General features: G+C 38.3%; 8 protein-coding genes across 12 annotated transcripts; 3 read left to right on the plus strand and 5 right to left on the minus strand.

Annotated features, from left to right (window-relative positions):
- Window positions 1-95: 95 nt before the first annotated feature.
- Nd-24 (NADH dehydrogenase ubiquinone) lies at window positions 96-1,213 on the minus strand. Its single transcript, XM_077408345.1, has 3 exons — window positions 1,056-1,213; window positions 536-994; window positions 96-453 (listed from the first exon to the last, which is right to left on the minus strand). Exons 2-3 carry the CDS (start codon window positions 878-880, stop codon window positions 280-282), a joined length of 519 nt encoding a protein of 172 aa, XP_077264471.1. The 5' UTR covers window positions 881-994; window positions 1,056-1,213; the 3' UTR covers window positions 96-279.
- A 321-nt stretch (window positions 1,214-1,534) lies between these two features.
- Sbat (LSMD1 domain-containing protein Sbat) lies at window positions 1,535-2,909 on the plus strand. The gene is made up of 2 exons (XM_077408347.1): window positions 1,535-1,546; window positions 1,983-2,909. The coding sequence occupies exon 2, from the start codon at window positions 2,055-2,057 to the stop codon at window positions 2,223-2,225; it is 171 nt and encodes a 56-aa protein (XP_077264473.1). The 5' UTR covers window positions 1,535-1,546; window positions 1,983-2,054; the 3' UTR covers window positions 2,226-2,909.
- Window positions 2,813-4,030, minus strand: LOC143898698 (uncharacterized). Its single transcript, XM_077408344.1, has 4 exons — window positions 3,888-4,030; window positions 3,594-3,796; window positions 3,403-3,526; window positions 2,813-3,182 (listed from the first exon to the last, which is right to left on the minus strand). The coding sequence occupies exons 1-4, from the start codon at window positions 3,939-3,941 to the stop codon at window positions 2,955-2,957; spliced, it is 609 nt and encodes a 202-aa protein (XP_077264470.1). The 5' UTR covers window positions 3,942-4,030; the 3' UTR covers window positions 2,813-2,954.
- A 946-nt stretch (window positions 4,031-4,976) lies between these two features.
- On the minus strand, window positions 4,977-10,123 carry Grp170 (hypoxia up-regulated Grp170 co-chaperone protein). 3 transcript variants are annotated; one of them, XM_077408326.1, is made up of 9 exons: window positions 9,963-10,123; window positions 9,590-9,739; window positions 8,477-9,437; window positions 8,124-8,386; window positions 7,892-8,025; window positions 7,539-7,777; window positions 6,672-6,963; window positions 6,040-6,469; window positions 4,977-5,930 (listed from the first exon to the last, which is right to left on the minus strand). In XM_077408326.1, exons 2-9 carry the CDS (start codon window positions 9,737-9,739, stop codon window positions 5,544-5,546), a joined length of 2,856 nt encoding a protein of 951 aa, XP_077264452.1. In that variant the 5' UTR covers window positions 9,963-10,123; the 3' UTR covers window positions 4,977-5,543. The 3 variants fall into 3 exon arrangements, with proteins under 3 accessions (XP_077264452.1, XP_077264453.1, XP_077264451.1); XM_077408327.1 differs by having other exon boundaries at window positions 7,584-7,777; window positions 9,859-10,123; XM_077408325.1 differs by having other exon boundaries at window positions 9,859-10,122.
- An 812-nt stretch (window positions 10,124-10,935) lies between these two features.
- Window positions 10,936-13,260, minus strand: LOC143898700 (transmembrane protein 50A). Its single transcript, XM_077408346.1, has 4 exons — window positions 13,061-13,260; window positions 11,967-12,073; window positions 11,667-11,827; window positions 10,936-11,567 (listed from the first exon to the last, which is right to left on the minus strand). The coding sequence occupies exons 1-4, from the start codon at window positions 13,157-13,159 to the stop codon at window positions 11,461-11,463; spliced, it is 474 nt and encodes a 157-aa protein (XP_077264472.1). The 5' UTR covers window positions 13,160-13,260; the 3' UTR covers window positions 10,936-11,460.
- A 1,035-nt stretch (window positions 13,261-14,295) lies between these two features.
- Window positions 14,296-15,989, plus strand: Zfrp8 (Zinc finger protein RP-8). The gene is made up of 5 exons (XM_077408247.1): window positions 14,296-14,454; window positions 14,535-14,966; window positions 15,034-15,448; window positions 15,513-15,615; window positions 15,794-15,989. The coding sequence occupies exons 2-5, from the start codon at window positions 14,606-14,608 to the stop codon at window positions 15,971-15,973; spliced, it is 1,059 nt and encodes a 352-aa protein (XP_077264373.1). The 5' UTR covers window positions 14,296-14,454; window positions 14,535-14,605; the 3' UTR covers window positions 15,974-15,989.
- Window positions 15,990-16,048: 59 nt separating this feature from the next.
- On the minus strand, window positions 16,049-22,474 carry LOC143898644 (uncharacterized). 2 transcript variants are annotated; one of them, XM_077408245.1, is made up of 5 exons: window positions 22,339-22,474; window positions 18,449-21,610; window positions 17,982-18,189; window positions 17,691-17,896; window positions 16,049-17,497 (listed from the first exon to the last, which is right to left on the minus strand). In XM_077408245.1, exons 1-5 carry the CDS (start codon window positions 22,415-22,417, stop codon window positions 17,085-17,087), a joined length of 4,068 nt encoding a protein of 1,355 aa, XP_077264371.1. In that variant the 5' UTR covers window positions 22,418-22,474; the 3' UTR covers window positions 16,049-17,084. The 2 variants fall into 2 exon arrangements, with proteins under 2 accessions (XP_077264371.1, XP_077264372.1); XM_077408246.1 differs by having other exon boundaries at window positions 22,243-22,374.
- An 852-nt stretch (window positions 22,475-23,326) lies between these two features.
- LOC143898713 (NKAP-like protein) lies at window positions 23,327-25,176 on the plus strand. Of its 2 annotated transcripts, none has more exons than XM_077408367.1 (5): window positions 23,327-23,401; window positions 23,593-23,744; window positions 24,105-24,198; window positions 24,288-24,724; window positions 24,845-25,176. In XM_077408367.1, exons 1-5 carry the CDS (start codon window positions 23,333-23,335, stop codon window positions 25,020-25,022), a joined length of 930 nt encoding a protein of 309 aa, XP_077264493.1. In that variant the 5' UTR covers window positions 23,327-23,332; the 3' UTR covers window positions 25,023-25,176. The 2 variants fall into 2 exon arrangements, with proteins under 2 accessions (XP_077264493.1, XP_077264494.1); XM_077408368.1 differs by having other exon boundaries at window positions 23,328-23,506.
- Window positions 25,177-25,393: the final 217 nt, after the last annotated feature.

Below are 25,393 nucleotides of genomic sequence, written 5' to 3' on the forward strand. Positions count from 1 at the left end.
GATGCTTCCTTTAATGGCTAAATTTATAATTTCTAATCGTTTGATATTAATACCCTATTTTTTAGAACACAGCTACATTCAAAGGAAAAGTAATATATATTTCAAATTCGGAGATTTATTAGATACATTAAAATTATTTCATACATAAAAAAAACAAATATAAAATCATAAATGTGTGAAGACGCGTCAACGAAACAATTTGCCACTTTGACATGTATTTATTAATAATCTTTTTACATTCGTTAACGTACACTACAGCCCTATCAAAAACCATATATTTTACAAGTCCGACCTAACTCCAAATCCGGGACCCGGTGGCGGAGACGTTAACGACGTAAGTCCACCGGCGGGGTCAGCCGCGAATCTCGGAGAATTCTGTGGGCCCGGCGACGGCCTCTCGCCCTTCTTGAAAGCATTTATTATAGCCGTTGCAGTTTCCGGGGTCAAATCCTCCTGCAAAAGAAAAAAGGAACGATAAGTGCAGCGTCGTTCTCACTCGAGGCTGTTGTTCCTAAAAGGACAGGTATATACGTACATAATAATCGTCGTTCACTTGGAACATCGGCGCATTGGCGCAAGCGCCCAGACACTCCACTTCCGAGACGGTGAACAGCTTGTCCGCGGAGCTGCCGCCGAGCTCGCAATTCGCGGCCTTCGTCACGGCGTTGACTATCGAGTCGGAGTCCCTCAGCCAGCACGGAGTGCAGGTGCAAATCTGTATGTGATGCTTGCCCATGGGCCTGCGATTGAACATCGTGTAGAACGTGGCTACCTCGTACACTCTCATGCGCGGCACGTCCAGTATCTCGGCGACTTTGTGCATGGCGGAGATGGGCAGCCAGCCGTGCTGCCGCTGCGCCAGATCCAACAGAGGTATCATGGCACCGCGCTTGTGTCCTTCGGGATAAATCGCAAGCAGAGCTTCGATCCGCTTCTTATTCGCCTCGTTGAACTCGAACGGTATATTAGGATTGTCGTGCTCGCTGTCTCTGTGCTGAAATTTAAATACCACGTATGATATCCTCTCGTTATTGCTATTTATTATTATTACGTACAACAAACAGCTGGTCCGACGTGCGATTTGCTGTTGTTTGCACTCCCCTAATGTTTCTTGAAGCCTGTTGAGGAAATAATTGATCTTAAATACGTGTCAAGTGATAGATCAAATAATAGGTCAAGCGCCAGATGGTGAATGTGCAAACTTTACGGAGAGAAGAAATCATACACGCCTATAAACTTTGATCTTACATCTTATTTATTCATTCTGACTCTCGCAAGCTTAATTTAGAATCAATAGAAGTAAAGATAGATAAAACGATAGTCAAAAATAAGGTGTCCTTCCTAAATAACGCTTGCATTGTTTTGGATCGAATAAGATAGGGATGTTTTCTCGTAAAGATGTCAAGTATTTCACATAAAATAAAATACCCATGCTCCTTTCGTAAAAATATCAAGCAATTGACTTGCGTTCGAGAAGTGTTTTACAAAGCCGATCAGTTTCAATTGAAAATACAAGATTATGTAAGGTGAGCACGGGAACGAGGAGGTAATTCTACATTTCTTTCGCCTTCGTCTGATCTTTCCAATTTTTCGCTACAACTGTTACTTTGCGAGATCTGTGCGTCCTTCTCACGACCACAAGTTTAAATTTTTATCGCGCGCGCAGGTTATGTACGTCTTTGGAGCACGGTCTTACCGAATTGATATTATCATGCTCATTATTCTCATTCATATTTCGTTATTTAAACAATTACAATATATTACATAGATTGCGCTTGTATAGATGCAAGAATTTTTTTTAATATTCTGCATTAAAAAAACAACTCGTCCGGTAATTTTGTAGACTAACGTGGACTACAAGATCATTACGAGGAATCGCTGGAGAAAGCTTTGATAAAGCTTTTAAAGAACAAAGTTTTTCTAGAAATGTTCGCTATACCTGAGAATACGTTGAGAATTATAATCGTGCTTCTATTCTACAGCAGGCAGTCTCTGAGGAATCGCCGGCCAAACAGAAGCTGAGGAGCTGGCTGAATCGACATCTGCGTATCGAGATGACCGACGGAAGGGTCTTGAGAGGAGCGTTTCTCTGCACGGATCGCGACGCCAACGTTATTTTGGGCTCGTGCACCGAGTACCTGTCCATGGACCACACGGAAGCGAGAGTTTTAGGCTTGGTGATGGTGCCCGGTCGGCACATTGTCTCGATACATTTAGACGTTTGAAGCGGCACCGTTCTCACAAGTCTGTAAATACTCTCTCCCTATTATGTTTATTTAAGTAATATATTTTACGTGCGTGTGCTGTGTGTTGAATATTATACGAATATATTGTGTGTGTGTGTGTGTGTGTGTGTATATATATATATATATATATGTCTTTATTTTCGAAGACTTAGTTTTTTTGTGATACAAACAGGTTTGCGTGAAAAATGAAAAGGTATCAATCCTGCTCCGTTAATAATTGATATATTCAACACTTATATCGAACATATTTATATTACACCTTACCGATTTTGTTAAAGCAAACTTGAAAATAATATGAATATAGTGCAAAAATCGTGACAATTCTTGAATTATTACGATTAGACTGAACAGAATAGTGAGGCATGCTTTATTCTAATCATATTTTTATGATGAGGTTGTTGTTAATTCTAGATAATAAGAGAAATACTTGAGACTAAAATAGTCCTTAGTGTGTATCGAACACCTTTAATATAGGTTGTCGCTTTGAATAAAAAATAAGAAAAAAAATGAAATAATTAAATAAGATTAATGTTAACTGTTAAGTGATGTAATAATATACTGGTAGATGCGGAGGAAAATCATTTATTAATATATGTAGATACCGTAACGAAACAAATTATTTTTTTTTTCCCCATAGAAATAATAAAACTTGCTCTGAGCATATTTCAATCTCAATCTCTATAATATTAGAACATTCCCTATAAAAGTTCATTGCTTCTCAATTGTTTCTTTACTGCTTTTGATGGACTGTTCCTGTATAAGCCGGTATGCTCGTTCCAATTCTGCATTGCGGTTAATTTCCGTCTTTACCCTGTCTAACGCATCATCTATCCTCCGTTGAAGCGTGCCAGTCAAACTATCCATCTCGCACATGTAACATAGCTCCGCGCTAGCTACTGCCATTTTGTGCACGTAATCCATATACGTAGTTAAGCGCTAAAAGAGATTTGCGTTCTGACTTATATAAATTATGTATGTGTATAATTTTTTATGGTGCAAGATATGTATACAATCTATACTTTATGTTATAAGAGAATTTTAATTTTGATTAATTATTTAGAATTTTAGACTGCAATATTTAATGTTTGAGTGTTTGAGTAATATTTGATATTACGTCAGGCAGGATTATCTCGTTTCTTGAGCAATTCCTTATTACCGTAATCTTCTCCTTCCTCTCTTGCATTTCGTTCCGTAACTCCACAATCAGATCCGCGTGCGCGTCACTTACATTGTGAATTATAATTTCTTCGAGAAGGGAAATGAGCTCGTTCAACAATGTTCTGCAAAATTGTCACGATAAACGGAGATACCTTATCTTCGTAGATCTATGTTATTATTTTTACTTGCCTGTATTCAACGCTCAGATCTACTATAGCCGTGTAAGTAACGGTTAATGTCTGAGTTACGCTGTTAGCAGCGTCCAACGCAGATTGTTTTATCATATACTCATGAGTGAGCTTATTTACATCTGGTGGTACCAGTTTTAACTTGTCGTTTTCACTAGGCTTGTCGGGTGAGTTGCAATGTGCGAATAACATACCCGATGTGTACTGCAATTGTGGGCTTTTTTTAGTTTTTATATTTAAAATTAAATATATAGGAATTAAAATATGAATTATATATATATGTATATATTCTCACCATTGCGGGTCTAATATCTTTCCATAATTTTCTAAGAACTTGACGCATGGCCATACTTGCTAACAATATAATTAATGTACAGTCAAACCACGTTTTTTTTTTTTTAATTCATTGAGACTAGCAATTTCTGATAACCTTTATTCTTAATTTTTTTTAGTCCTTCACCTACGTATACTTTAACCTAAATGAAGACGCGTTATAATCCTAAGTTGTTCAGAAAGAGAAATTTTGAAGAGCGAGTAAAAGGAGCGAATAACCGGCACTGTGTACTACATAACCTCGCTAGTAGAAATCAGCTGAGCGATTTCTACTAGTTTTCTCGAAAGAGAACGATGCGAAAGAAGAAATTTAGTTTACAGACGTTTGCAGTGCCAATTGTAAATAAAATAAATAACGGAAGTTTGACTGCAATGATTAATTTTTTCCCAACGTGGAAAGATTCTAAACTTTTTAATAATTATATATATATAATTAATATATATTTTTTTAAAGAAAAATAATGGTGACAATACATTTTGTTTCTTTGTTCCAATGTTTTTCTCTTTCTTTCTCTCTTATATATTTTTTTATTTATTCAAAATAATATGAATAACATTTAAATTTGCAATTATTTTTATTGGAATGATGAAAATTTTTCGAATCCGAACGCCTATTTGGCAGTAGAATAATCATATCGTGTTCGTGATTTTCAAAGAACTCATCTAAGTATTGATGAAGCCAGAAAAGAGCAATCTTATCTTACGATTCTCGAGGGGCCGACTTTTATCTATTTCACATTGTGCAAATGGTTATATATATATATATTTACAAAATAACCAATATTCCATATATATTCTATCTAACTTCTTTAAGAAATATATATTAGAATATCTGAATTGTCACATATTTTTTTATATATATATTATATCACTATAAATAACAGAAAATGGAAAGATTTATGTAAATCTTCCTTTATAAAAAAGATGATACAAATCAATGCATGTAGGCAAACGTGATAAATTCATTCGAAGACTACCGATATACATTTTGCGAGAACGTAGGGCTGTTTTGCTACACGAAAAGATCCACTCCCCGAAAGATATGCAAGAATTATTTTGCGAACCAAAATTATTTTATATACGTCCTTATCATTCGTGTTTTTACAAGCAATAATATGCTTTATACTGCAACCTCGTGTATGTAGCGTGATAATACATAATTAAAAGATATACTTGCAACAGAAGCATTTTACATGTAAAGTCACAATTTCATGCTGTAAAGATTCGAGAGAGATAAGTCCCTCTCGCGCAGAACTGGCCTAACTTTACGCATGTCCATTATCAAATAATCCGTTATCAATTGTCGGGATTTGCTGTTGCTTGGCACTTGTGTAACATAATTATCGCGAACAATCTTCGATAAGAATTTATACTCTTGCATAACTTTTCTGCTATGAATGAACGATGAAACCATATCCATTATATAAATACATATTATTAATCAAATGGAACAGCTCGTGTTCGCATTCGCAGAACAACTTATTCAACAGCAACGCACGAGAGAATTTCCGCTTTAACTTTAAATGCATCTGACGAAAGTGATCTATAGAAAAATTGTCTAAATCGACGGATATCGTCGATCAATAACAAAGAATCACACTTTTAAATAAATTATTTCTTATAGTTCTTGATGCGTTTCTTCCTGAACTTCCTCCTTGGGTAATTGTGTTTTCTCGCTTTCCGGTAGAAGTACTGGATCCTGTGTATCCGTCGTCTCCGGTTCCTGTCGTTGCTCCTCCGTATATTCTTCCGCAGCCCGGTCTTTTTCAGTATCGGAATCGGCTGCGGGTTCTTCATTTTCCTCTATCGTGCGTTCACCTTTATTATCCGTCGTTTGATTCGCTGCAGACTCCTGTTTCGGTTTCCATATCTTTACTTTGTTCAGAAGGTATTTAATTTCTCTATCAAGTAACTCCATTTTATTCGCGATCTGGCGGACTTTGTATTTTACTTGTATGTTTAGCAGTGCGTCTTCGAAATATTTCGAAACTGTATCGTGATAATCCTGGAGAAAAATATCGCTTTTTACATTTATGCTAATAAATATATAATAATAGTATATATACTGTCAGTCGCGAAGTCACTTTAGATATTATTAAAATTAAATCGTTTACCTGTGTCTCGTTGATCAATTTTTCTAACATCTCGACTTCAATCTTCGTTATAATTTCGGTCGTTTGACTCAAGTTACGCATATTCTCTAAGAACAGTCTACTGCCTTTGAGTAGCGAAACCATTCCGTTCATGACTTCTGGTCGTTCTCGGTATTCGAACACTCTCTCGTAGACGTCGTTAGTTAACTTTTGCAGTTCCATCAATTTCTCCTCGTAAACTTCCGCGGTCGCAGTGAATCCGTCCTCGTACAACCATTCGGAGATTTTGACGCATGCTTTTCGAATCTCCTCGATCTCCTTCTCGGTAGCCGCGTTCGAAAATTCCTCGGAGTCGAACTTCTGCTGCGCATCGATTACGTACGACTCGAGGTTGTTTAACGCAGTTTCGCGGCGCGTTTTCTCCGAATCGTGCACGTCCAAACGATGTATCCTAAAGAAAAGTAAGGATAGTTTTATAAAAATAGTTTAAATTATATTTATCATAAGCTAATTATATTTGCTTGCCAAGAAAAGAGGCAATAAAAAAAAGAGTACATTTACATTAACGTTAATTTAAAACAGAATATATATAAAAAATGGAAATTATTTTTTTTTTATTATTTCACGTTGCGAATAAATATATCTGTGCTCACTTGTCTCGAGATTCCCCGAGTTTTTCACCGGACAAGATTAATGATCCTAGTTTAATTTCTTCCGAACTGATAGGTTCCTTAATCTGAACGATCGTGGCTTTCTTCTCTTTGTCCGGCTTTTCGGTTTTATTTGCAGCCTTATCCTCGTTCACTTTTGTCTCGCTCTTTTTCTTCTCCTTTTCGTCTGTTTCTTTCGTCGAATCCGAAAATTCTGGTTCTTCATGCACTGGTTTTATATCCTCTTTCGACGATTCCTCTGCTTTGTCCGCTGTTTCTTTTTGTAAAGAAGAACCTGAAAGATTGAAACTTTAATCTAACGTGCTATTTGGATAATTTATGATCAGAGCCTAGAGTTTTATGTAGTTGACAACGAATTGCACAATTCAAGACTTCAAAATTTTACCTCGTGTAACGTCTAATAAAACGGTTGTAAACAAAAATATATCGCCATTAATAGAACGGGAGCCGTTCTATTAACATTAATCTATTAATATATACATCAACGTCATTCTATTAATATATAAATTTTGAAAACTCATTACTGCAAGAGTTTAATTGTCAACAACATCAAAATCTGAGCCCCACTCGATGATAGTGCTGTTTTTTTCCTTTTCAAAACATCTACGTATTTCTTGATAAAAATGCTTGCAAAAAATGATTTCAAAAACGTAACATGAAAGAATCTTTGCTTTTGTTCGTTGCGAAAGTAACATATGTGCTTTTCCTTCAGAAATAAAACAGTTCTTCAATATATAAAAAACAAGATATAAAGAAGAACCAGTATAGTGCAAATATCATCGAAATTGAAAACTTGTGCACACAACAAAAATTAACGGTATCATTTTTTGCACTGCCTTCGGCACAAACCTGCAAAGAATTTACTAATAGTTGAGCCAAGTATTGAGAAAGTACCCTCTTCTTCGTCAACGACAGTACTCGATTTTTCGGAAACTAATTCTACGGTCAATAAGTTCAGTACGCCGCTATCGTCTATATTAAAGTGCACTTTGATTCCTTTACTCTCGGCGCCTTCCTTGGCATGCTTTTCCAAAGCCTCGGCTACGCCACTCAACGACACAGTAGATATACGTAAATCACCAATAGCACTGTAAAAAAATTCAATCCCTGTAGTTTTAGAGATATGAAAATTCTAACATCTCTAAAATAACACGTTAATTTGTTCCCAGTATTACAGATAAATAAAAGCTACAGATACTTACGTCACCTCACTCGCAGGCAAATAATCCAATTCAGCATAATTTACATGAAAATCAAAATCATTCGTATGCTTATTAAATGTAATAATCTTCTTTTGTGGAAAAGGATTCATTTTTCCAAACAACATTTTCTTCACCTGTACAAAAATTGATGAAAAAACCATATAGATAACCCTTTAATACGAAAGATTAAAATATATGAAGAAGTCAAATACACCGCGTAATAATCTTTTACCTGTCTAACTTTATTATCAACAGTTCTATCAAAAGTGATTTGAATCGGGAACAACAAAGCGTCTTTCGTGACAAACTTCTTGACCTTGAAACCCTGACCAAGATCAGCCGCCTTGTACGCAGCCCCTAAAGCAGCTGCCTCATCCGTATTTACATTTTTTGATAATTCTGTCTTTACGTATTGGGACAATGCCTCTTGTACCTTCGGCATGCGGGTACCTGCTCCTACCAATACCACATGCGATATAACATCCATTGTCAAACCTGAAACAGTATCGCAACATGTATGCGTTCAGTGTTTATTTAAATATACATTTAAGAATCATAATCATGTATCCGTAAGAAGATAATCACCTGAAGTTTCCAATGCGATCTTCACAGGATTCGCTACACGTTCGAACAAATCGGCGCATATCTCTTCCAGCTTCTCTCTCGTGACTTGCAATTTGAAGTCGATATCGTCTATCAAACTTTCTATCTGGGCAAAATGGTCCGCGTTGGCGCTAAGTACAGTTTTCACGCGTCCAGCTTCCTTGAAGAGCTTCGCCATCGCTCTCGGGCTCTTGAACACCGAGTTCGGTGTCTTTTTAAGAGCGTCAAATTGCTGCGCCAAGTACTGCTGCAGTCTGATTTGCATTTCCAATCCGCCGAGCGTGCGATCGTATCCCACACCGAGCACGGAAACGTGAGGATTGTTCTCGAGGAAACCCCTCTCTTTCGTTTTCATGTTCTGATAGCTGACGATCGTCGCGGTGGTGCTGCTAGCACCCATGTCGTAAAACATGATGTAATGAGCGGAATCGTTTATCTCAGTTCTACCGAATACGCCGTAGTTTAAAGCGACCGCCATGTAATCGTTTATGAGCTGTAACACCTTCAACCCGGCGAGTTCGGCCGCTTGAATCAAGGCTCGCCTCTCGGCCTGATTGAAGAATCCCGGCACGGTGATAACAGCTTCGTTGATCTTCTGATGGGCGGCAACTTCCGCCATCTCCTTGCCCTTGTGCAGTATCTGCGCGAGCAACTCCTCCGGAGTGAACGTCGTGTTCTCGTTCAATCTAAACGCTACGGTTTTTCGCTCCTCGTCGGCAACGATGTCGTAATAAGGAAATCTCTCTCGGTAGAGTTGTACCAGTGGATTGTCTATAGGCTTTCCCAGAAGGTCTAGAATGTAGAAGAAGGTGTTCTGGGGGAATCTCACTCCGATCACTTGGGCGTCCTCGCCGAACGATCTCTCCCCGTCCCTGAACGCAATCGTGACCGGCGTTTTCCTCTTCGACTCCTTATTTAAAGCTATTTCCATAGGAACACCAGGCTGCGGAGCAAAGAGCATTTCGTAAGAGACGCGATCAATTTTTCAAAAGTACAAAGCTAAGTTGGATACATTCGATAAAGCTCGCTAATGCAAAACCAGTAGTCGGACAAGCCTGTCCGATACGGACTCGCCGCAGACAGATTGTCACGTACCGAAACGATAGCGACCTTCATCCATTCGCTACCAAGGTCGACGCTCATAACGGCAATTTCTTCGCTGATGTCGACGAAAGTGGCGATTATGAGCAAGGCTAGCGACGCCATCCACATGCCTCTCTGCCCTCTCTGCGAGAAGAATCCCATCTGGAAACGAAGACAGATGTGAATTATGCCGCGACCGCGGGGAAAATTTGCAAGCGAGCTCGAGAATATTAACGTGCACGCGCTCGCGCCGGATCGAAGGCACGGGGGGCTCTACGTACTCTCTCTGTCGTCTCAGCTGTCAAAACTTGGTTATGAATACCGGCGACGTGAGGCGCACGTCGATCGGAGGCGTTTTTAACGGAGCAGGTTGACGCGCGCTCACCTTTGCGCTCAGGACGGCACACGACGTACTCAAGGGGAACGGCTCTCAGCTGTACAGCATTCAGAACACACGCTCGCGCATCGCAGCCCCTTTTGAATCAACAAAAAGCCCGAGCGTGACCACCCTCCGCCGCGACACTCTCCGCGAGAACTCTCCGGCGCACCATGTGTTGGTGTGGCACGTCGCAATTGGCGCGGCGCGGCGCCAACGACGGGGCGCCATTGGTCCGCGTTGGCAAATCCGAGCCAATCGCGTCGCGCGGCCCGCGCCGATGACACCAATTTCTCTCCGAGGGCCATTCGAAGGCATTTGCAAGAATCGCAAGTGATTGCAAGGAAAATAAAGATGCCCGAGGCTTGTTCTTTTTAGCTCAACTTCGTGCACGGTTCATATTTCCACTTTTTCTTTTCACGTTGCAGAGAAAAAGTGAAAAGATAAACCGTGCGCAAGAAGTTTAGCAAAAAAAATTAAACGATCAACCCAAGGGCCTTTGGGCCAAATTCGTGCGCACAAAGAAATCGACGATTTGAGAGTTTAAAAGAAAAAATGCCACATTTCGTCGCGATTCATAAATTAAATATGCGTGAGAAATCGATTTCTCTATGGGTAACTTTGATTGAATTTCGATTAACTTAATTAATTCAACTGGCAGGATTGCCCGGAGCAAAATTTTTAATCATACAATTTATTCATAATCTAGTGTTTTTTTTCCATATTTCAACAATGATAAAAAATTAATACTTCTATCTACATTAATAAATACTGCAGCTATTACTTGACAAGGTATAATATAATCGGAGTTTGGTCGAAGTCGTTATACATTATCTCACATGGCTTTGCAAACGATCTATCCGAACTGATCTGTAAAAAAGAAACGTGTAACAAATGAAAAAAAAATCAATTACCCGCATCGAAGAAAATCACTTCGACGTAATTGAGCTCGTCAATAATTAAATCTTTAAAAATGCTATGCTTCCTTGGAACATGGTTCATTTATTTAACTTTAATATCAGACACTTGTGATTATCTTTCTTGCAAAAGTATCAAATATAAGATACCAACGCGGAACGATGAGAAAGGTGTATGAATATGTAATTTGATGAACGCACAGATCGAAAAAGTTACCGATACGTTTTAAAATTATTAGCGTACAGCGTAAGTAGCGTACAATTCTATCACACAAAAGTCGATAATCTAAATCTCCTTACTTTTACAGTAAATCTCATATACATATACATATACATATATATATGCATAATTTATAACTTGTAATTGCTATCTGTCTCCACGATTTCAGTGGATATAAATAAGAATTGTCACGTGTGTACGGAAACATTTATAGATAATAAGAATAATTTGCTGTGATCTGAATTGGAATTCGCGCTCGCGCGATACATGGTACGTTGACGTCGCAAGCTTCCTCAGTCGAGTTTCGCTCGGTGCTTGACTTGACTACGCGGTAATAAAAATAATCTTCCACCAACAGCCGCACATTTTATTAACCCCACTGATCCTCAGATCGACCAAACTTATACGTGAGCGAACCCAGGAAAATAAACACATTCTGCAGGAACAATCCTACCCCTGGCCAATGATGCGGTGCGCCTACAAAAAGATATTAAATATTATAAATAAAGGTGTAAAAGAATATAATGGATAATACATCTCTACAATTCTGTGAATATGTTACAGCGTTATAAATACCTGCCGCTACGAAGTTAGCAAACAAGATCCAACAGGCCGCTATTACGGCTGCAAATCCCATAACAAACCCGACAAACAGCCAACTCCGAGCACCTCTTGCCCCTAAACAACCGCCGTTGTAAGCCTCTCCTCTTATCTGTGCGTTTGTCACTGAATTGACCCTGTAAGAATATCGAATTGCTTTTCAAAATCAATACTATAGCACATTGAGAGATTTTACTGCGGTATAATATTTCAATTATGACACGCTCTAGCTAATATATGTGTATATTACTGATAATACCATCAATGGTTACTTACATAAAGAGTGATATGGTGCCGAACACGCCGCAAACGTGGTACGCATTCGCCATCTCATTCGGATATTTAGCATGAGCGTCTATTATAAACCACCATCCAACGAAGAACTGAAACAGCGCTCCGGTTAAGACTTTGTACGTTGACTGTGAGAGGAAAATGAACGCGAGAAATACAAGTCGCTAAAAGCGCGATCTTTGTACAAAAAAATATATACAGATAGTAAAAATTTCTTTAATTCGACCTAACTGGCTATATTTATTAATTATAATCATCAGGATGTTTCGATTATGGGTTTTAGTCCTTCTCCATCGATGTAACTATTGTTGCCAATTGGTAAAGACATCCGTCACAGATCGTGAGAAGGTCCAGGTTCCTAGCTAGATATTTTTCGCAATAAATTCTTTTATAGTGACTTTAAAAAAAGGATGCTTATTAGCATCGATAGAGTTACATCACTTGAGAAGAACCACAATCCATGGTCAAAATGTTGCGACGACTATAATTAATAAAGATAGGTCAAATTAAAAAAATCTTTATTGTTAAATATTTACTGACGATATATCTGTACCTTAGAGATAAAGAAGCATATCTCCATTATTATAAATTCTGACGGAACAAGGTTTAAAGTTTGAAAAAACAGGGAAAATGGTGTATTTCTTTAGATATAAAATAAAAGTAGCAACTTAATTTATTGAGTTTTTAATAAAATAATTTAACTGACGTGTCCTCAATAGTACAACTGCCAATAACACTCTGCATCTGACCAAGAGGCACTATGAAAATTCTCAATAAAACTTTTTCTAAACATTGTACTTCAGGAATCAGTAATAATAGACATAAAACTCTTCACCGCGTTATACAATTTAAGCTACTGGTATATTGAAAAATGTATTAACTCCATATTTTGAGAAAAACTGGAGATATGATTCTTCGCCTCCAAGGTACAGATGTACATATATATATACGAAGACGGAAGAGCGTGCTAGGAACTGTAGGAACCGTCGTGTTCATCGATGTAACGCGACGATTCGTCTCGTGAAAGGAAATAGACGATGTTTGTTTATCGCGGGTGAAAAATGCCGTAGAGTTATTACCAGTGTGCCCGCGAGCATCGAGACGAGCGCGTTCCTCTTCTCGCCGCCCTCGAACCAGACGCAGGACGGCACCTGCATATTCTCGAAACAAGACGTCATCCTCGCGCGCGGCTCTCGAAAAAAGACGCTGGGGGATGCCTGACCTCCGCGGGTGCGGACAGAGCTAACCTTACAAGCGGTGACAGGTGACAGGTATCAACATATACAACACACGCAACCAAGAGTGCGTTCCGTTTGGGCGCTCAGCGCTCACGCGCTGTAAGCATCGCTCTATCTTCGTTTGATATTCGATGTGCATTGTGCATGTGCAACGAAGATAGAATGATGCTTATGGAGGATTCACACTGCGTCCCCGATGTTCGACGTATACGACGATGTCGACGATCCGACATCCAATAGGAAATTTTTGTCTCTGATAATAAATTCTGTTATTGGATGTCGGATCGTCGTACGTCGAACATCGGACGCAGTGTGAATCCTCCATAAATGCCGAAATCCGCGCGCCCCGCGCACACCGCACACTGCACGGCAGCGCACAGTAATCGGCTTATCAGCCGTTTTTAGGCCCGGTTTCACCAACGTGATTTAATCTAATCGGTCGATTAAACTCACTCTTCATCTCTTTCCAACTGTTCCCCTAGAAAGAGACGAAGAGTGAGTTTAATCGACCGATTAGATTAAATCACGTTGGTGAAACCGGGCCTTATAGCAGCTCAGTTAGCAGCCAATGGCCGCGTTCAGCAGACACAACTGTTGAGTTCGGGTTGGTTTATAATAGCCGTAACCGTTGATTTAAGCCGTAATCTTTAAGAAATTGACCAATCACAGTCGATTATTCTTCTCACATTCGACTGTGATTAGTCAATTTTTTAAAGATTACGGCTTAAATCAACGGTTACGGCTATTATAAATCAACCCTTAAGCCCGGTGTCCACGATGCAAGAACTTGGTCCAAGTTTTGGTTTAAGCCAATGAAACTGCTGCTTTTCTGTAAGAGCAGCAAGTTGATTGGCTTAAACCAAAACTTGGACCAAGTTCTTGCATCGTGGACACCGGGCATTAGTCTTATCAACACTCTGCGTTGCGTGGTTGGTTCTAAAAGAAACTGGATCTTTCATTTCACTTTTCATCGATTTCATATTGTAGTATTTTCAGCAAAATATTGTCGTCAGGGCAAAATTTCCAACTATATAATTGCAGTATATTTTTTTCAATTTTAATTTTCAATTTTATTTTTATTTTATTTTTATTTATTAGATGGAGTTCTTGGTCGAAGTCGTCCTAAAGATGTGTACTCATGTAAATTTGCATTTCCGCGCTCATTTGCAAACGGCAAATAAAGTGTAAACAGAGGAACGACCATGTGCCACGTGCGCGGAGTTTGACGTTTCGAGGTATACAATATAAGAATATATATAAGCGTTCGTTTCCCTCGTTCATTGTCGGCGTTTATTTATTTCCATATTATTTTCAGATTAAACGGGAGGCCCGTGTTGGCGTGCGATTTCGGTCGTCCTGCCACTGCACCGACCTGACGTTTCGGGCATGGCAATCGATCTGGGATTCGTGGAGAAATGCGAGTCCTGGCGACTCGGGAGCAGATTCTTTCCCAGCAAAGCGGGCGGCAAGCCGGCCTGGCTCGATCTGAAAAATATTCCCGGCAAAAGTGACCTGGAGTGCGAGTATTGCGGCGATCCCTGTGTGTTTCTCTGTCAGATCTACGCGCCGTACGAGGACGTCGCCGGGTTTCACAGGACCGTGTACGTCTTCGTGTGCAAGAACGTAGATTGCTGCAGGCCGAATCAGAGTGGGAACTTGAGGGTCTTCCGTTCGCAGCTGAGTAGAATAAACGACTTTTATCCTGCCGAACCGCCTGTGGAACGGGAGGACTGGCGTACGGATATTGGTAAGCTACTTTTCTGCGATGACTTTGACAAAAGTGTATAGGTAAACAATTTGTTGTGCTTTTGCAGACGTGTCGCGGTGGGCGAATACGTGCTACGTATGTGGGATCTTCGCGCCCAATCACTGCGGCAAATGTAAGGTCGTCAATTACTGCTGTCGCGTGCATCAAGTGTACGACTGGAGGAATGGGCACAAAGACGTGTGCGGCACCGAGGCGAAAAACAGCAACGGTTTTCTGTTTCCCGAATACGAGATCGTGGTGGAGAGCGACGACGCTGCGAAGGTGAATGCCCAGCAGAACGAGCTGAAAAGTGAAGAGAGGGAGATTGAAAAGTACAATGCGATGATACAGGACGGCAAAGCTGGAACGTTTCAGCACGAAGACGTTAACGACGATCTACTGCGGATGGCTAACGACGAAAAGGACGAAACGTTCGTGGAGTTTCGTATGAAAATAGACGATTATCCGGATCAGATTTTGAGGTACGTCTCTCCGTACGGAAGAATTGAAGTTGTGACCGCGGCTAATCTGCTATTTATTCGACAGATATGACAGAGGAGGGAAAGTTCTATATATTTCGTCGCACAGTCGGATAGCGGATGTACCAAAATGCCCGGAATGCAACGGCGATAGACAATTTGAATTTCAAGTACGTACAGTTTATCCATACATACGTGGAGTATCCGTATGAAAATTTGGATCATTAAAATTATGCTAAATTTTATGACGATATCCGAAAAGAAAGCTTTGTGGGCTTAAAATGAACCAAATATTTTTTCCTTGACAAAATGTCATATTTCTATCTAAATTAAAAATGTGACTTGCAGATAATGCCACAGATGTTAAATTTTCTTAACTTGAAAGACGTTATCAAGTGTCTCGATTGGGGAATATTGGCCGTTTTCACGTGCAAACAATCTTGCATACCTAAGGATAAGTATACAAGAGAATATATATGGAAGCAGGACATTGTACAAGAAGAAACTGAATTAAAAATGAATCAATAAACACGAATATACTTCACTTGACACTAACAAATTTTTCAACTTCCTCTTACACTTATTTCATTATAAAGACCGACATATTATTTTATCACTAAAAGTTATTTGTTTATCGAATAAACTATAACGTTAACGGAGCGGATAAACATTAATAAGTACATAAAGAAGTGAATAATTCATTATAATTACGAATTATGAATTATAATTAGGATATGACAAAGTAGGATATGATAACAACGTAGTTTGTTCTATTTATATAAAGATGTATTATAAAAATATAATTATCTGACATTACATATCTACGTTATAAAAATATAATAGTCTGATGGGATAATTATTTTCTGAAAGTCACACTACTTTAAGAATCACATTATAATATCACAATTAACAATGCTGATGTGATAAATTTATAGAGTGCGACAGAAAACTATTCGGTATTCATAATCCGGTTCTTATATTTAAAACTGTCTTAAGTATGTCTTAAGTACACTCTTAAGATGTCATTACCTATAACATAATCAGTCATTAAGATGATATTGAAATAAGAACCGATTATGAATACCAACTTATAACATTTCGTTGTAATACATTTAACGATCTAACATAATTCGTAAAATAAAATCTAATAGAAATCACGATATATTTCCCTCATTTTCGGAAAAATATAAAAAAAAATTGATTGTATTGATAAAAACTTCTTAGCCTACAGCTTATGTTAAAGCAATTCTAGTATTAGTTCTTACATTATTAAATGTAAGCGAAATAATAAAATACTCGTGTAAATGCACGTTAAAATGTAAGAAATAAAATTATGAGGTAAAAAGTACTAAAATAGATGAGTATAGACGCACACAATTTGTCATTAAGTAATTAAAAAATATCGCTTCCTTAAAAGTCATCTTATAATGTTATCTTACGATATTTACGATCCTTTAAAAATATGTAATACTGCATTTATCATGATCTCAATGCATTATTTGTATATAAAAAATCAAAAAATTACAATTTCGTCACGGCTGTATCATTAAGTTTCATTCGCTTTGTAACGATTATTAACGTACAGTCGAAAATAATAAAAATGATTAATCTCTGTTATGATTACTCTTAATACTTCATTTTAAAACAATTTCATCTCACGAAATTTTTTCTTTAACGAAGTTGCAGTAACGTTACGTAAAACTGATAAGCTTTCATTACAATAATGTTTAAAACATTTAAGTGTTAAAACTGGTACAGCCTTCGTTAAATTATGCGAGAGATCGAACGGATCTTGCACACACATATGTGAATCGATACGAAAATATTCTGGTTTCTCATTCCGCAATTTTGTAACGTAAGGTGCCATAGAATTGGGTAATGTCGATACTTCCGCAAAAGCTTTCTTCGGGCATGTCTTGCCTAGTAATGGACATATGACGGAGTGCATATAATTGAAACTTCCGTAATATTCGAAGAATCCTAACGATAAATCACGTATCGATAGTTTGGGTAAATTGATAAGAATAGTATCGCCGACTCCGGTCTCCCAACCTAAAGTATATAAGAAGATATATATATGATTATTGTATAATATATCAATCCTAAAATATATGTAAAATTACAATTTACTCTGTTACGGTAAAATAGAATCTCTTCCAATTACCGATTTGTCAATTATAACGTCATTATATAACGTGCTACAATACTCTATATAATCATTTTTATATAAATTTTTAATACTTACCAGAGACAATTTTCGACTGGTTGTGGCTTTCGATTAATGCAGCAATATTCGGTACTGCTGCAAATTTGATTTGCAAGTAAAAGATGACTAGCCAGACAAGGGCATAATTTGTTATTCCGTCCGGACCGGACAAACCTCCCAGTGAGAGCCACTTTTTCAGAAACAGCGTCAATTTTTGGCACGGTGGATACGCCCTATTGAAGGACCTAGATTTAACAGATTATTATGAAACACACACTTCGTTAAACACTGCTTAGAAATGCGACAACGGTTCACAATTAATATTCATACTTAATAAGCTTGGAATTCTCCACCGACAGGCCATTTATAAACGAGATATCGCACTGCAGTTTTGTTGGTCTATGTTTTACTTTGATTAGAGGAGTCCTGCTCCTGTCCAAAGTTAATTCTATATCCCAATTCTCATGGTCGGCACGTAAACAATCTTGAATTTGCTCGCTCCTGCTTTTAATCAATTCAGGCTCGGTACGTTCGTCACCTAATACAAAAATTTTTCTTTTGTAAGTTTCATACCACAACTTTCTTCCACAAATAATCTTACGAACTTGTATTTTATACACCGAGAAATTGATCAAATGTTTTAAAAGTATTTTAAAACTTGTTTAGAAGTTCATTATTTAATTACAATTCTGATATAATACAAGAATTTGTTACGCCTGTGCGCTCTTATCTGAAATTTTTTAAAATGTTTAATCAATTTATGCATGCGTATAAATATCAGACCCAAATATATTTACCAAAGTTAAGATATACGTCGATGTCGCTATTTGGTAATGCTAGCCCAGTGACTCTTGAACCAAACGTATGTACTTCCACGGGCAATCGGTGAGTCTTGAAGATGTGCCGCAAGGCATCCGTGAGTTGATTCACTTTTCGATCGTTTTTTACATCGACTGACAATTTGAATAGATCGGCAGCAGTTCCGTTGACGTTTTTCAATAAATTTTGCAAGGACTGCGGTAGCGATGTAACCGCGAGGTCATTAGTTTTCCGCAAATATTGATGCGTCTGTTGATGGCAGTGCGCTTGATAACTCATACGGATGTCTTCGGCGCAACTTTCATTCTTGAACCATAAAGTGGCGCACGTTAAGCAGAAATCAAACATCGAATTATCCTTGTTATTCAAGACTTTCCTGTGTGCGGCATCGAGATGTTCCAGAAATGTTATCTTCCGTTTGAATCTCTTGCCGCATTCGACGCAAGCGAAATATTGGATATCGTACCATAAATTTTGGAATTCTTCCAATACGCGCACAGCCTTGCCGAGCAATTGCTCGCGAGCGTTCTTGTGTGAGGGAAAATGTGTATGGTTCTTAAAATATACGTTGTCATTCTTACAACTTTTACGTTTGTTTAAAATCTTGTTGCAAGCAAAACATTTGGCACTTGAATCGCGTAAAGGTTGTATTAGCTCCTTTAACAATTCGAGATGTTCCTTGTTCTCGTGTAGTTTTTCAAATTGTCTAACGTGTCCTACACAATTTATATGTTCGTATATCGCTTGCGCGCTGCATAACTGTGGACTTCCGTTACATACAAGGCAAAGCATTTTGTCGAGATGCGGAACGAAAAATTGTAGATGCGATTTCATCTCCTTCAGCTTTCTTTCATTGCAAGCGAACATAACTTCCTCGAATTCGAGAAATTTTCTGCTATACGCTTTATTATAACGGTCCGATTTTGTTATTTTATTGACGCTCTTTTTATTCATTAAATGTGCTCTAAACGGTACATTAATATATTTTACTGATGTATCAATTTCTTCGAATATATCAAGAGATATAAAAAGGCCGGAATCGTTTTCCTCATTTTGACACGATTCGTCATTTCTGCTACTGATATTCGCTGCAGCTATCGAACTATTATTGTGACATAGCTCTGCATTTACTTGTGTTTCGCTAATGTTATGTTTTACGAATGATCCGTTATCAATCGATATATCTTCTTTAGAAACTTGAGACTCTATCTCACGTGTTCCATTTGTGCTAAGATCTTTTGATACCGATACATTATGTATATAATTGTACGTGAGAAAAATATTTTTAAAGTGCTTCAAATGTTTCGACGTTTTACATAAATGATCAAGTATCTTGTGAGTTTCACAAGCATTATACGAGCAGGCAAGGCAAACGTAAATGAATTTGTTCTCGATCGTGTTTTCACAAAAAGTTGTATAATGATTTTTAATATATATCACAGGCTGCTCCATAATTTGAACGGTTCCACCATTGTTCTCAAAAGAGATTATACTTAAAAATTCAAAAGGCTCAAGATAAATTTGTATATCTTTACAACTATCGTCCTCTCGTCTTTTAATGTCAGTTAACGATTTAATATTTTCTTTATGCTTGAATGTTAAAAAATGATTTGACAGTGACAATACGCCATGTATTATCTCATTGCAAAACGAGCATCTAAATAATGGATAATGGATAGTAATATTAAAATCTCTAGTTGTAGACGACCAATCGTAAATGTACTTCATAGAAGACGTCATGTCACTTTTATGTACTGTTATTTCATGATTTATTATATCGTCCTCTTCGATTACTTTATTACAATGATCACAAGTATACTTTGCTGCAGTTTCTGTGTATTCTGGCCATGCCGTTCCATCAAATTTTTTACTATTTAACTGTATCGGCCGAATAGTTTTCTTTTCCTCCTCTAAGTTTATAGTGCATGCCGCTTCCCGATTGAAGATTTTCAATTTAGACAAAACAGCACTATGCAGCGTATCTATTTCATGATTATTTCCAATAGTTTTATAGATAAACGCATCGCAAAAACAGCAATAAGTCATAATATCGATACGTCTTTTAATTTGTAGAACACCATCGTTAATGCTATCTTCGTTATAAGACTTAACAGAAACTGTACTTTCTTCTTCTGTTCTAAAGTTACTTTGAAGATTTCTGATTGAATCGTTTCCATCGAACGCATTGACAGAAATATCTTGATTGTCAGTCGTATTCTTATTTACATTTTGTTGTTTATTTCCAAGATCTTCTGGTATAATAGTATTATCTTTTTCATTAGATTCGATCATGCATTTATGCCTTTTTCCATTTAAATGCTGCTGACAATGATCTAAAGAAGGTATGGGACATTGACAAAGTTTACAAAAGTACTCTTCTGGCATATCCTGCATTGCCCTTTCATGATTTAATAATTTTCGACGAATTATGCCCGACGATTCGATAGACTTCTCCCAAAAACCTGATATCTGAGGGTTGACGTCTGAATGAGCTTCTTGTGAATGACGCATCAAATCTGTGAAGCTTTGAAACGCTGAATCTAAGAAATGCTTATGCGTTTTAACTTCCTGCATCAGTGCACAAGGCGCACTTTCAATAATTCTACTTGCCGTTTGTGTAGAATCGTTTGTGCCATCTTTTATTAATTTGTTCTCACAAATTGGCTGCATCTTTGATTTGTTCATATGCTCCGTTGAATTTTCTACGTTAACGAAAGTGTTGCTTTGCTTATTATTTGTTTTATCGCGTGAGTTTTGTTGCTCGTTTGTGGACCGTTTTAATATGCTCTTCATATACTTTTGGTGATTTTGTTCTTTCGAATGTTGATAAAAATAATGTAAAGAGGATATTGAACATTGACAATATATACAAAAGTAATCTCGCTGTGTATCCCTTACTATACCGTGTTGTAACAACATTCTGTATCCCTTATTCCTCAATGTAACAAATTTATTCAGAAAACCAGACGTTTGGGTGCTGATAGTGGAGTGAGCCTCTTCCGAATGACGTTGCGCCTCTGTCAAATTTTGCAACGTGGTCTTGCATGGGTAACAATACCATCGTCCATTATAACGCGTTATACCTCGCTCAAAGAAACGTTGGTACATTTTGGCAAGATTTATGGCAACGACTGCTTTTTCTGCAACAAGAAATGTCTGTAATGAGATAACATTCACATATAGAATTAAGATTTATATATAGAGTAGACAGGATAAGATAACACGACACTACGACCAACCACAATAGTTTCTTTCTTAAGCTAAACTAGAGTAAGCTTCCTGGGAACAAAGCACAGAAAGAAAGACCAATATTGATATATATATATATATATATATATATATATATATGTTAATATATTATATATTATATATTAATACTTGTGTTTTTTTTTTAATATATCTCTACTTGTTTCTAGAAATCTAGAAATCTCTATTACATGTTTTTACAGAGTATTAGCAGTCACAGGACAAAGCACGAGCAATTAAGAAAGAGTCATTTAAAGTCGTTCGCGAGAAGCAAGACGTGAGAGCAGACGTAGCAAAGGATTGCTGCGACACAGTTGTGCGTTGTCTTATGATTGTTTACGCTAAAAATTGGTTATAAATAGCTCGAGACACTGAGTTTGCCTCTCATACTAAACATACTTGCTCAAACCAAATTGGAATAAATATGTTAAAAATATGTGTATTAATTTGTGCTACAGTGTTCTCTTGTTACGTAAGATCACTCTAGTCCAGTCAAAATTCACGATCAAATTAAACTCAACTTAACCTTATTCTGAATGATCTATTCAGCTATCACTTCGCTACTCTTAATTCGTATTGACTCATTGACTGCGCGTCAAGGGCTAGCAAACGAAAGTTTTACCTGAAATTAATCTTGGAGTGTTTTGGATAATAAACGACACAAATCGGAAAAATAAAACAGAAATAAATGTTTTGGGCATCCCCTGTGTCCTCGTCCTGAAGGCTGCGTTCGAAAACGTCACCCAATGGATGAAAACCCTAGAAAATTCTATAGTGCACGTGATACATGGGCTGCGTTCCTTTTGGGCGCTCACGCCACGCGCTGTAATGCCCGTATCACACTAGGCGATTGGCGATTGCGTTTACGTTTGCGTCTACGTCTTTTGACCAATCGGAACGGAAATCGCGAATCGCAATCGCCAGCAGCTACCTTCTGATTGGTCAAAAAACGTAAACGCAAACGTAGACGCAATCGCCAATCGCTAGTGTGATACGGGCATAAGCTGCTGTAACTGTTGTAAGCATCATTCTATCTTCGTTGCACATAGAATATCAAACGAAGATAGAGCGATGCTTAGGCTGAGTTTCCACTGAGCGCGTCACGCGTCGCGTCGTCCGAGTTGAACCAATCAAAACATTCCATTTCGATCCCGTCACAAGAATGTGATGAAATGGGATGTTTTGATTGGTTAACTTGTGACGACGCGACGCGTGACGCGCTCAGTGGAAACTCAGCCTCACAACGCGTGAGCGCCTAAAAGGAACGCACCCATGCTATAGATTTTCATCACTCGTGGTGCACCCGGGTGACGTTTTCGAATGCAGCCCAGTTCTCGCATGATGCGTGCATGAACGACCAACGCAGGGCATATTTGGTTCAAGCCAATGAAACTGCTGCTTTTCTGTAAGAGCTGCAAGTTGATTGGCTTAAGCCCGGTGTCCACGATGCAAAAACTTGGTCCAAGTTTCGGTTTAAGCCAATCAACATGAAGCTCTTACAGAAAAGCAGCAGTTTCATTGGCTTAAACCGAAACTTGGACACAGTTCTTGCATCGTGGACACCGGGCTTTAGGGCCGGTATCACAGTCTCCGATTAACCATGGTGGGATTCCACCATGGTCAACGCCGTAAACGGTCAACAACGGACAACGGACGTGTCGCTCGCGAGGAAGACGGATAGAAAGGTACAGGAGTACCGCCGGGTCTCAATTTTTGTCCGCCGGTCAGATACATCGGATAAAAAAAAAGAAGAAATTGTCCAGCAACAATAAATCGAATTTATTGAATACGTAATGTATAATTTTGTCGCACCTGTGCGAAGCGAAGAGTGACGCCGTAACGCCGCGTATTAACACTTGACACGTCTTAACGACAGCAAATATTCGTAAAAGAGGAAAGGAAGATAGAAGATACGCGCGAAGAGATGACGAACGAGAAGATGATGGACGCGCGAAGGCGCGAGAGAGAGCTGATAGGCTTACGCGGAGTTCCCGAAGCTTGGACCAGATCCCCGACGCAAATTGAATAGTACGTAGACATCTCCATTTAAATAGACTTAAATAATCTTTGACGACGTGTATCTGGCTCTTTAATTGCTGCCATAATTCACGCAGATCGTCGAGAAAGAATTTTGAACTCGGTAAACAATCATCTATAGTCTGTGGCCTGTGAGGTTAGGATTAGTCTTGTTACGTGAACTAACTTGAGATCTGTGACTTTTGCTCAAGTTATACGTTCTACACGAGTAAAATTTTGTTGCACGATGTATAATCCATTAGCAGTTTGTATTTAAATATACTTGAATTTTGTTCAACAGATTTCCATCGGTCTTCAAAATGGTACAATTGGCATAGCGTTCAAGTCTTGGTTTGTTTTTTTCATTTGCAGCAGCTCAGACGAGGAGGATGAAGATCTGAGCAAACGCAAGGATAACGCTTCACCAAAGGATCGCAAGAGAAAGAGGCACGATACTAAAAAAAAGGTACCAGATCAATCGTGATCGATATTGAATCAAACGTGATACTCATTCACGTGTAATGGACAAGTGTTATAATAATATTGAACATTTAGAAGAGCAAGAAATTGAAGAAGGAAAAGAAAGCGAAGAAGGAGAAAAAGGCGAAGAAAGAAGCAAAGAGAGAAAAGAGGAAGAAGAAGAAGAAAGCAAAAAAAGAAATTGACAGTAGTAGTTCTGACGATAGAGGCAGCAACAACAGCAGCGACGAGGAAGTCTGGGTGGAGAAAACCATGGTCACTGATAAGCCGAAACCAAAGAAAGACTCGAGTTCGGACGACAGCGGAGACGACGGGATGGTTGGACCCGCCCCGAAACCCCACGTGACTCTCTCGGCCAAGGATTTCGGCAAGGCGCTGCTACCGGGCGAAGGCGCGGCAATGGCGGCTTACGTCGCCGAAGGGAAGCGCATACCCAGGAGAGGCGAGATCGGTCTCACGTCGGAGGAGATCGCGTCGTACGAATCTGTCGGTTACGTCATGAGTGGCAGCAGGTAACTTACATCAAACATATATGTAGAAAATTCTTATATATCTCTCTATGTATTCCATATATTCCATATCGTGTGGAAGACAACGACAAGATTTCACAAACGTCTAATCTTTCTCTAAAGGCATCGTCGCATGGAAGCAGTTCGTATCCGAAAGGAGAACCAGATTTATTCTGCCGACGAGAAGCGTGCTTTGGCAATGTTCAGCAAAGAAGAACGACAGAAGAGGGAAAATCTTATATTGGGACAATTTAGAGAGATGATTAACCACAAGAAAATGGCACAGGAGAAAGGGAATTGACGAATTTATCGTGACTAATATTGACACACCTTCTTGTGTCTGTGTATATTGTATAAATTTTAAGCTTTTGTAAATTAAGCGAAGGTGATGTACTCGTATATAAAAAATATCAATATATGTATATACATACTCTTGAATAAATATATAATAGTAACCATTTTTTCAATTTTCACGCAGTAATTTGGGTAACGGCAATTGAAAAATAATGTGTCCATCCATTACATCAAAATAAAACTTTAGCTTTTATTATTTGCGTAATAGAACATCTTAATATCGCTATTAAAAATCAGTGCAACGGTGAAATCATTCTATTAATAACATTGTATACAATGGTAGTTTCTTTTCTATGTTCAACTCTTCTTTTGCCAGAC

Source organism: Temnothorax americanus, unplaced genomic scaffold, assembly GCF_048541705.1.
Source record: "Temnothorax americanus isolate GAGA-0224 unplaced genomic scaffold, ASM4854170v1 Scaffold24, whole genome shotgun sequence".
Taxonomy (NCBI): Eukaryota; Metazoa; Arthropoda; class Insecta; order Hymenoptera; family Formicidae; genus Temnothorax; species Temnothorax americanus.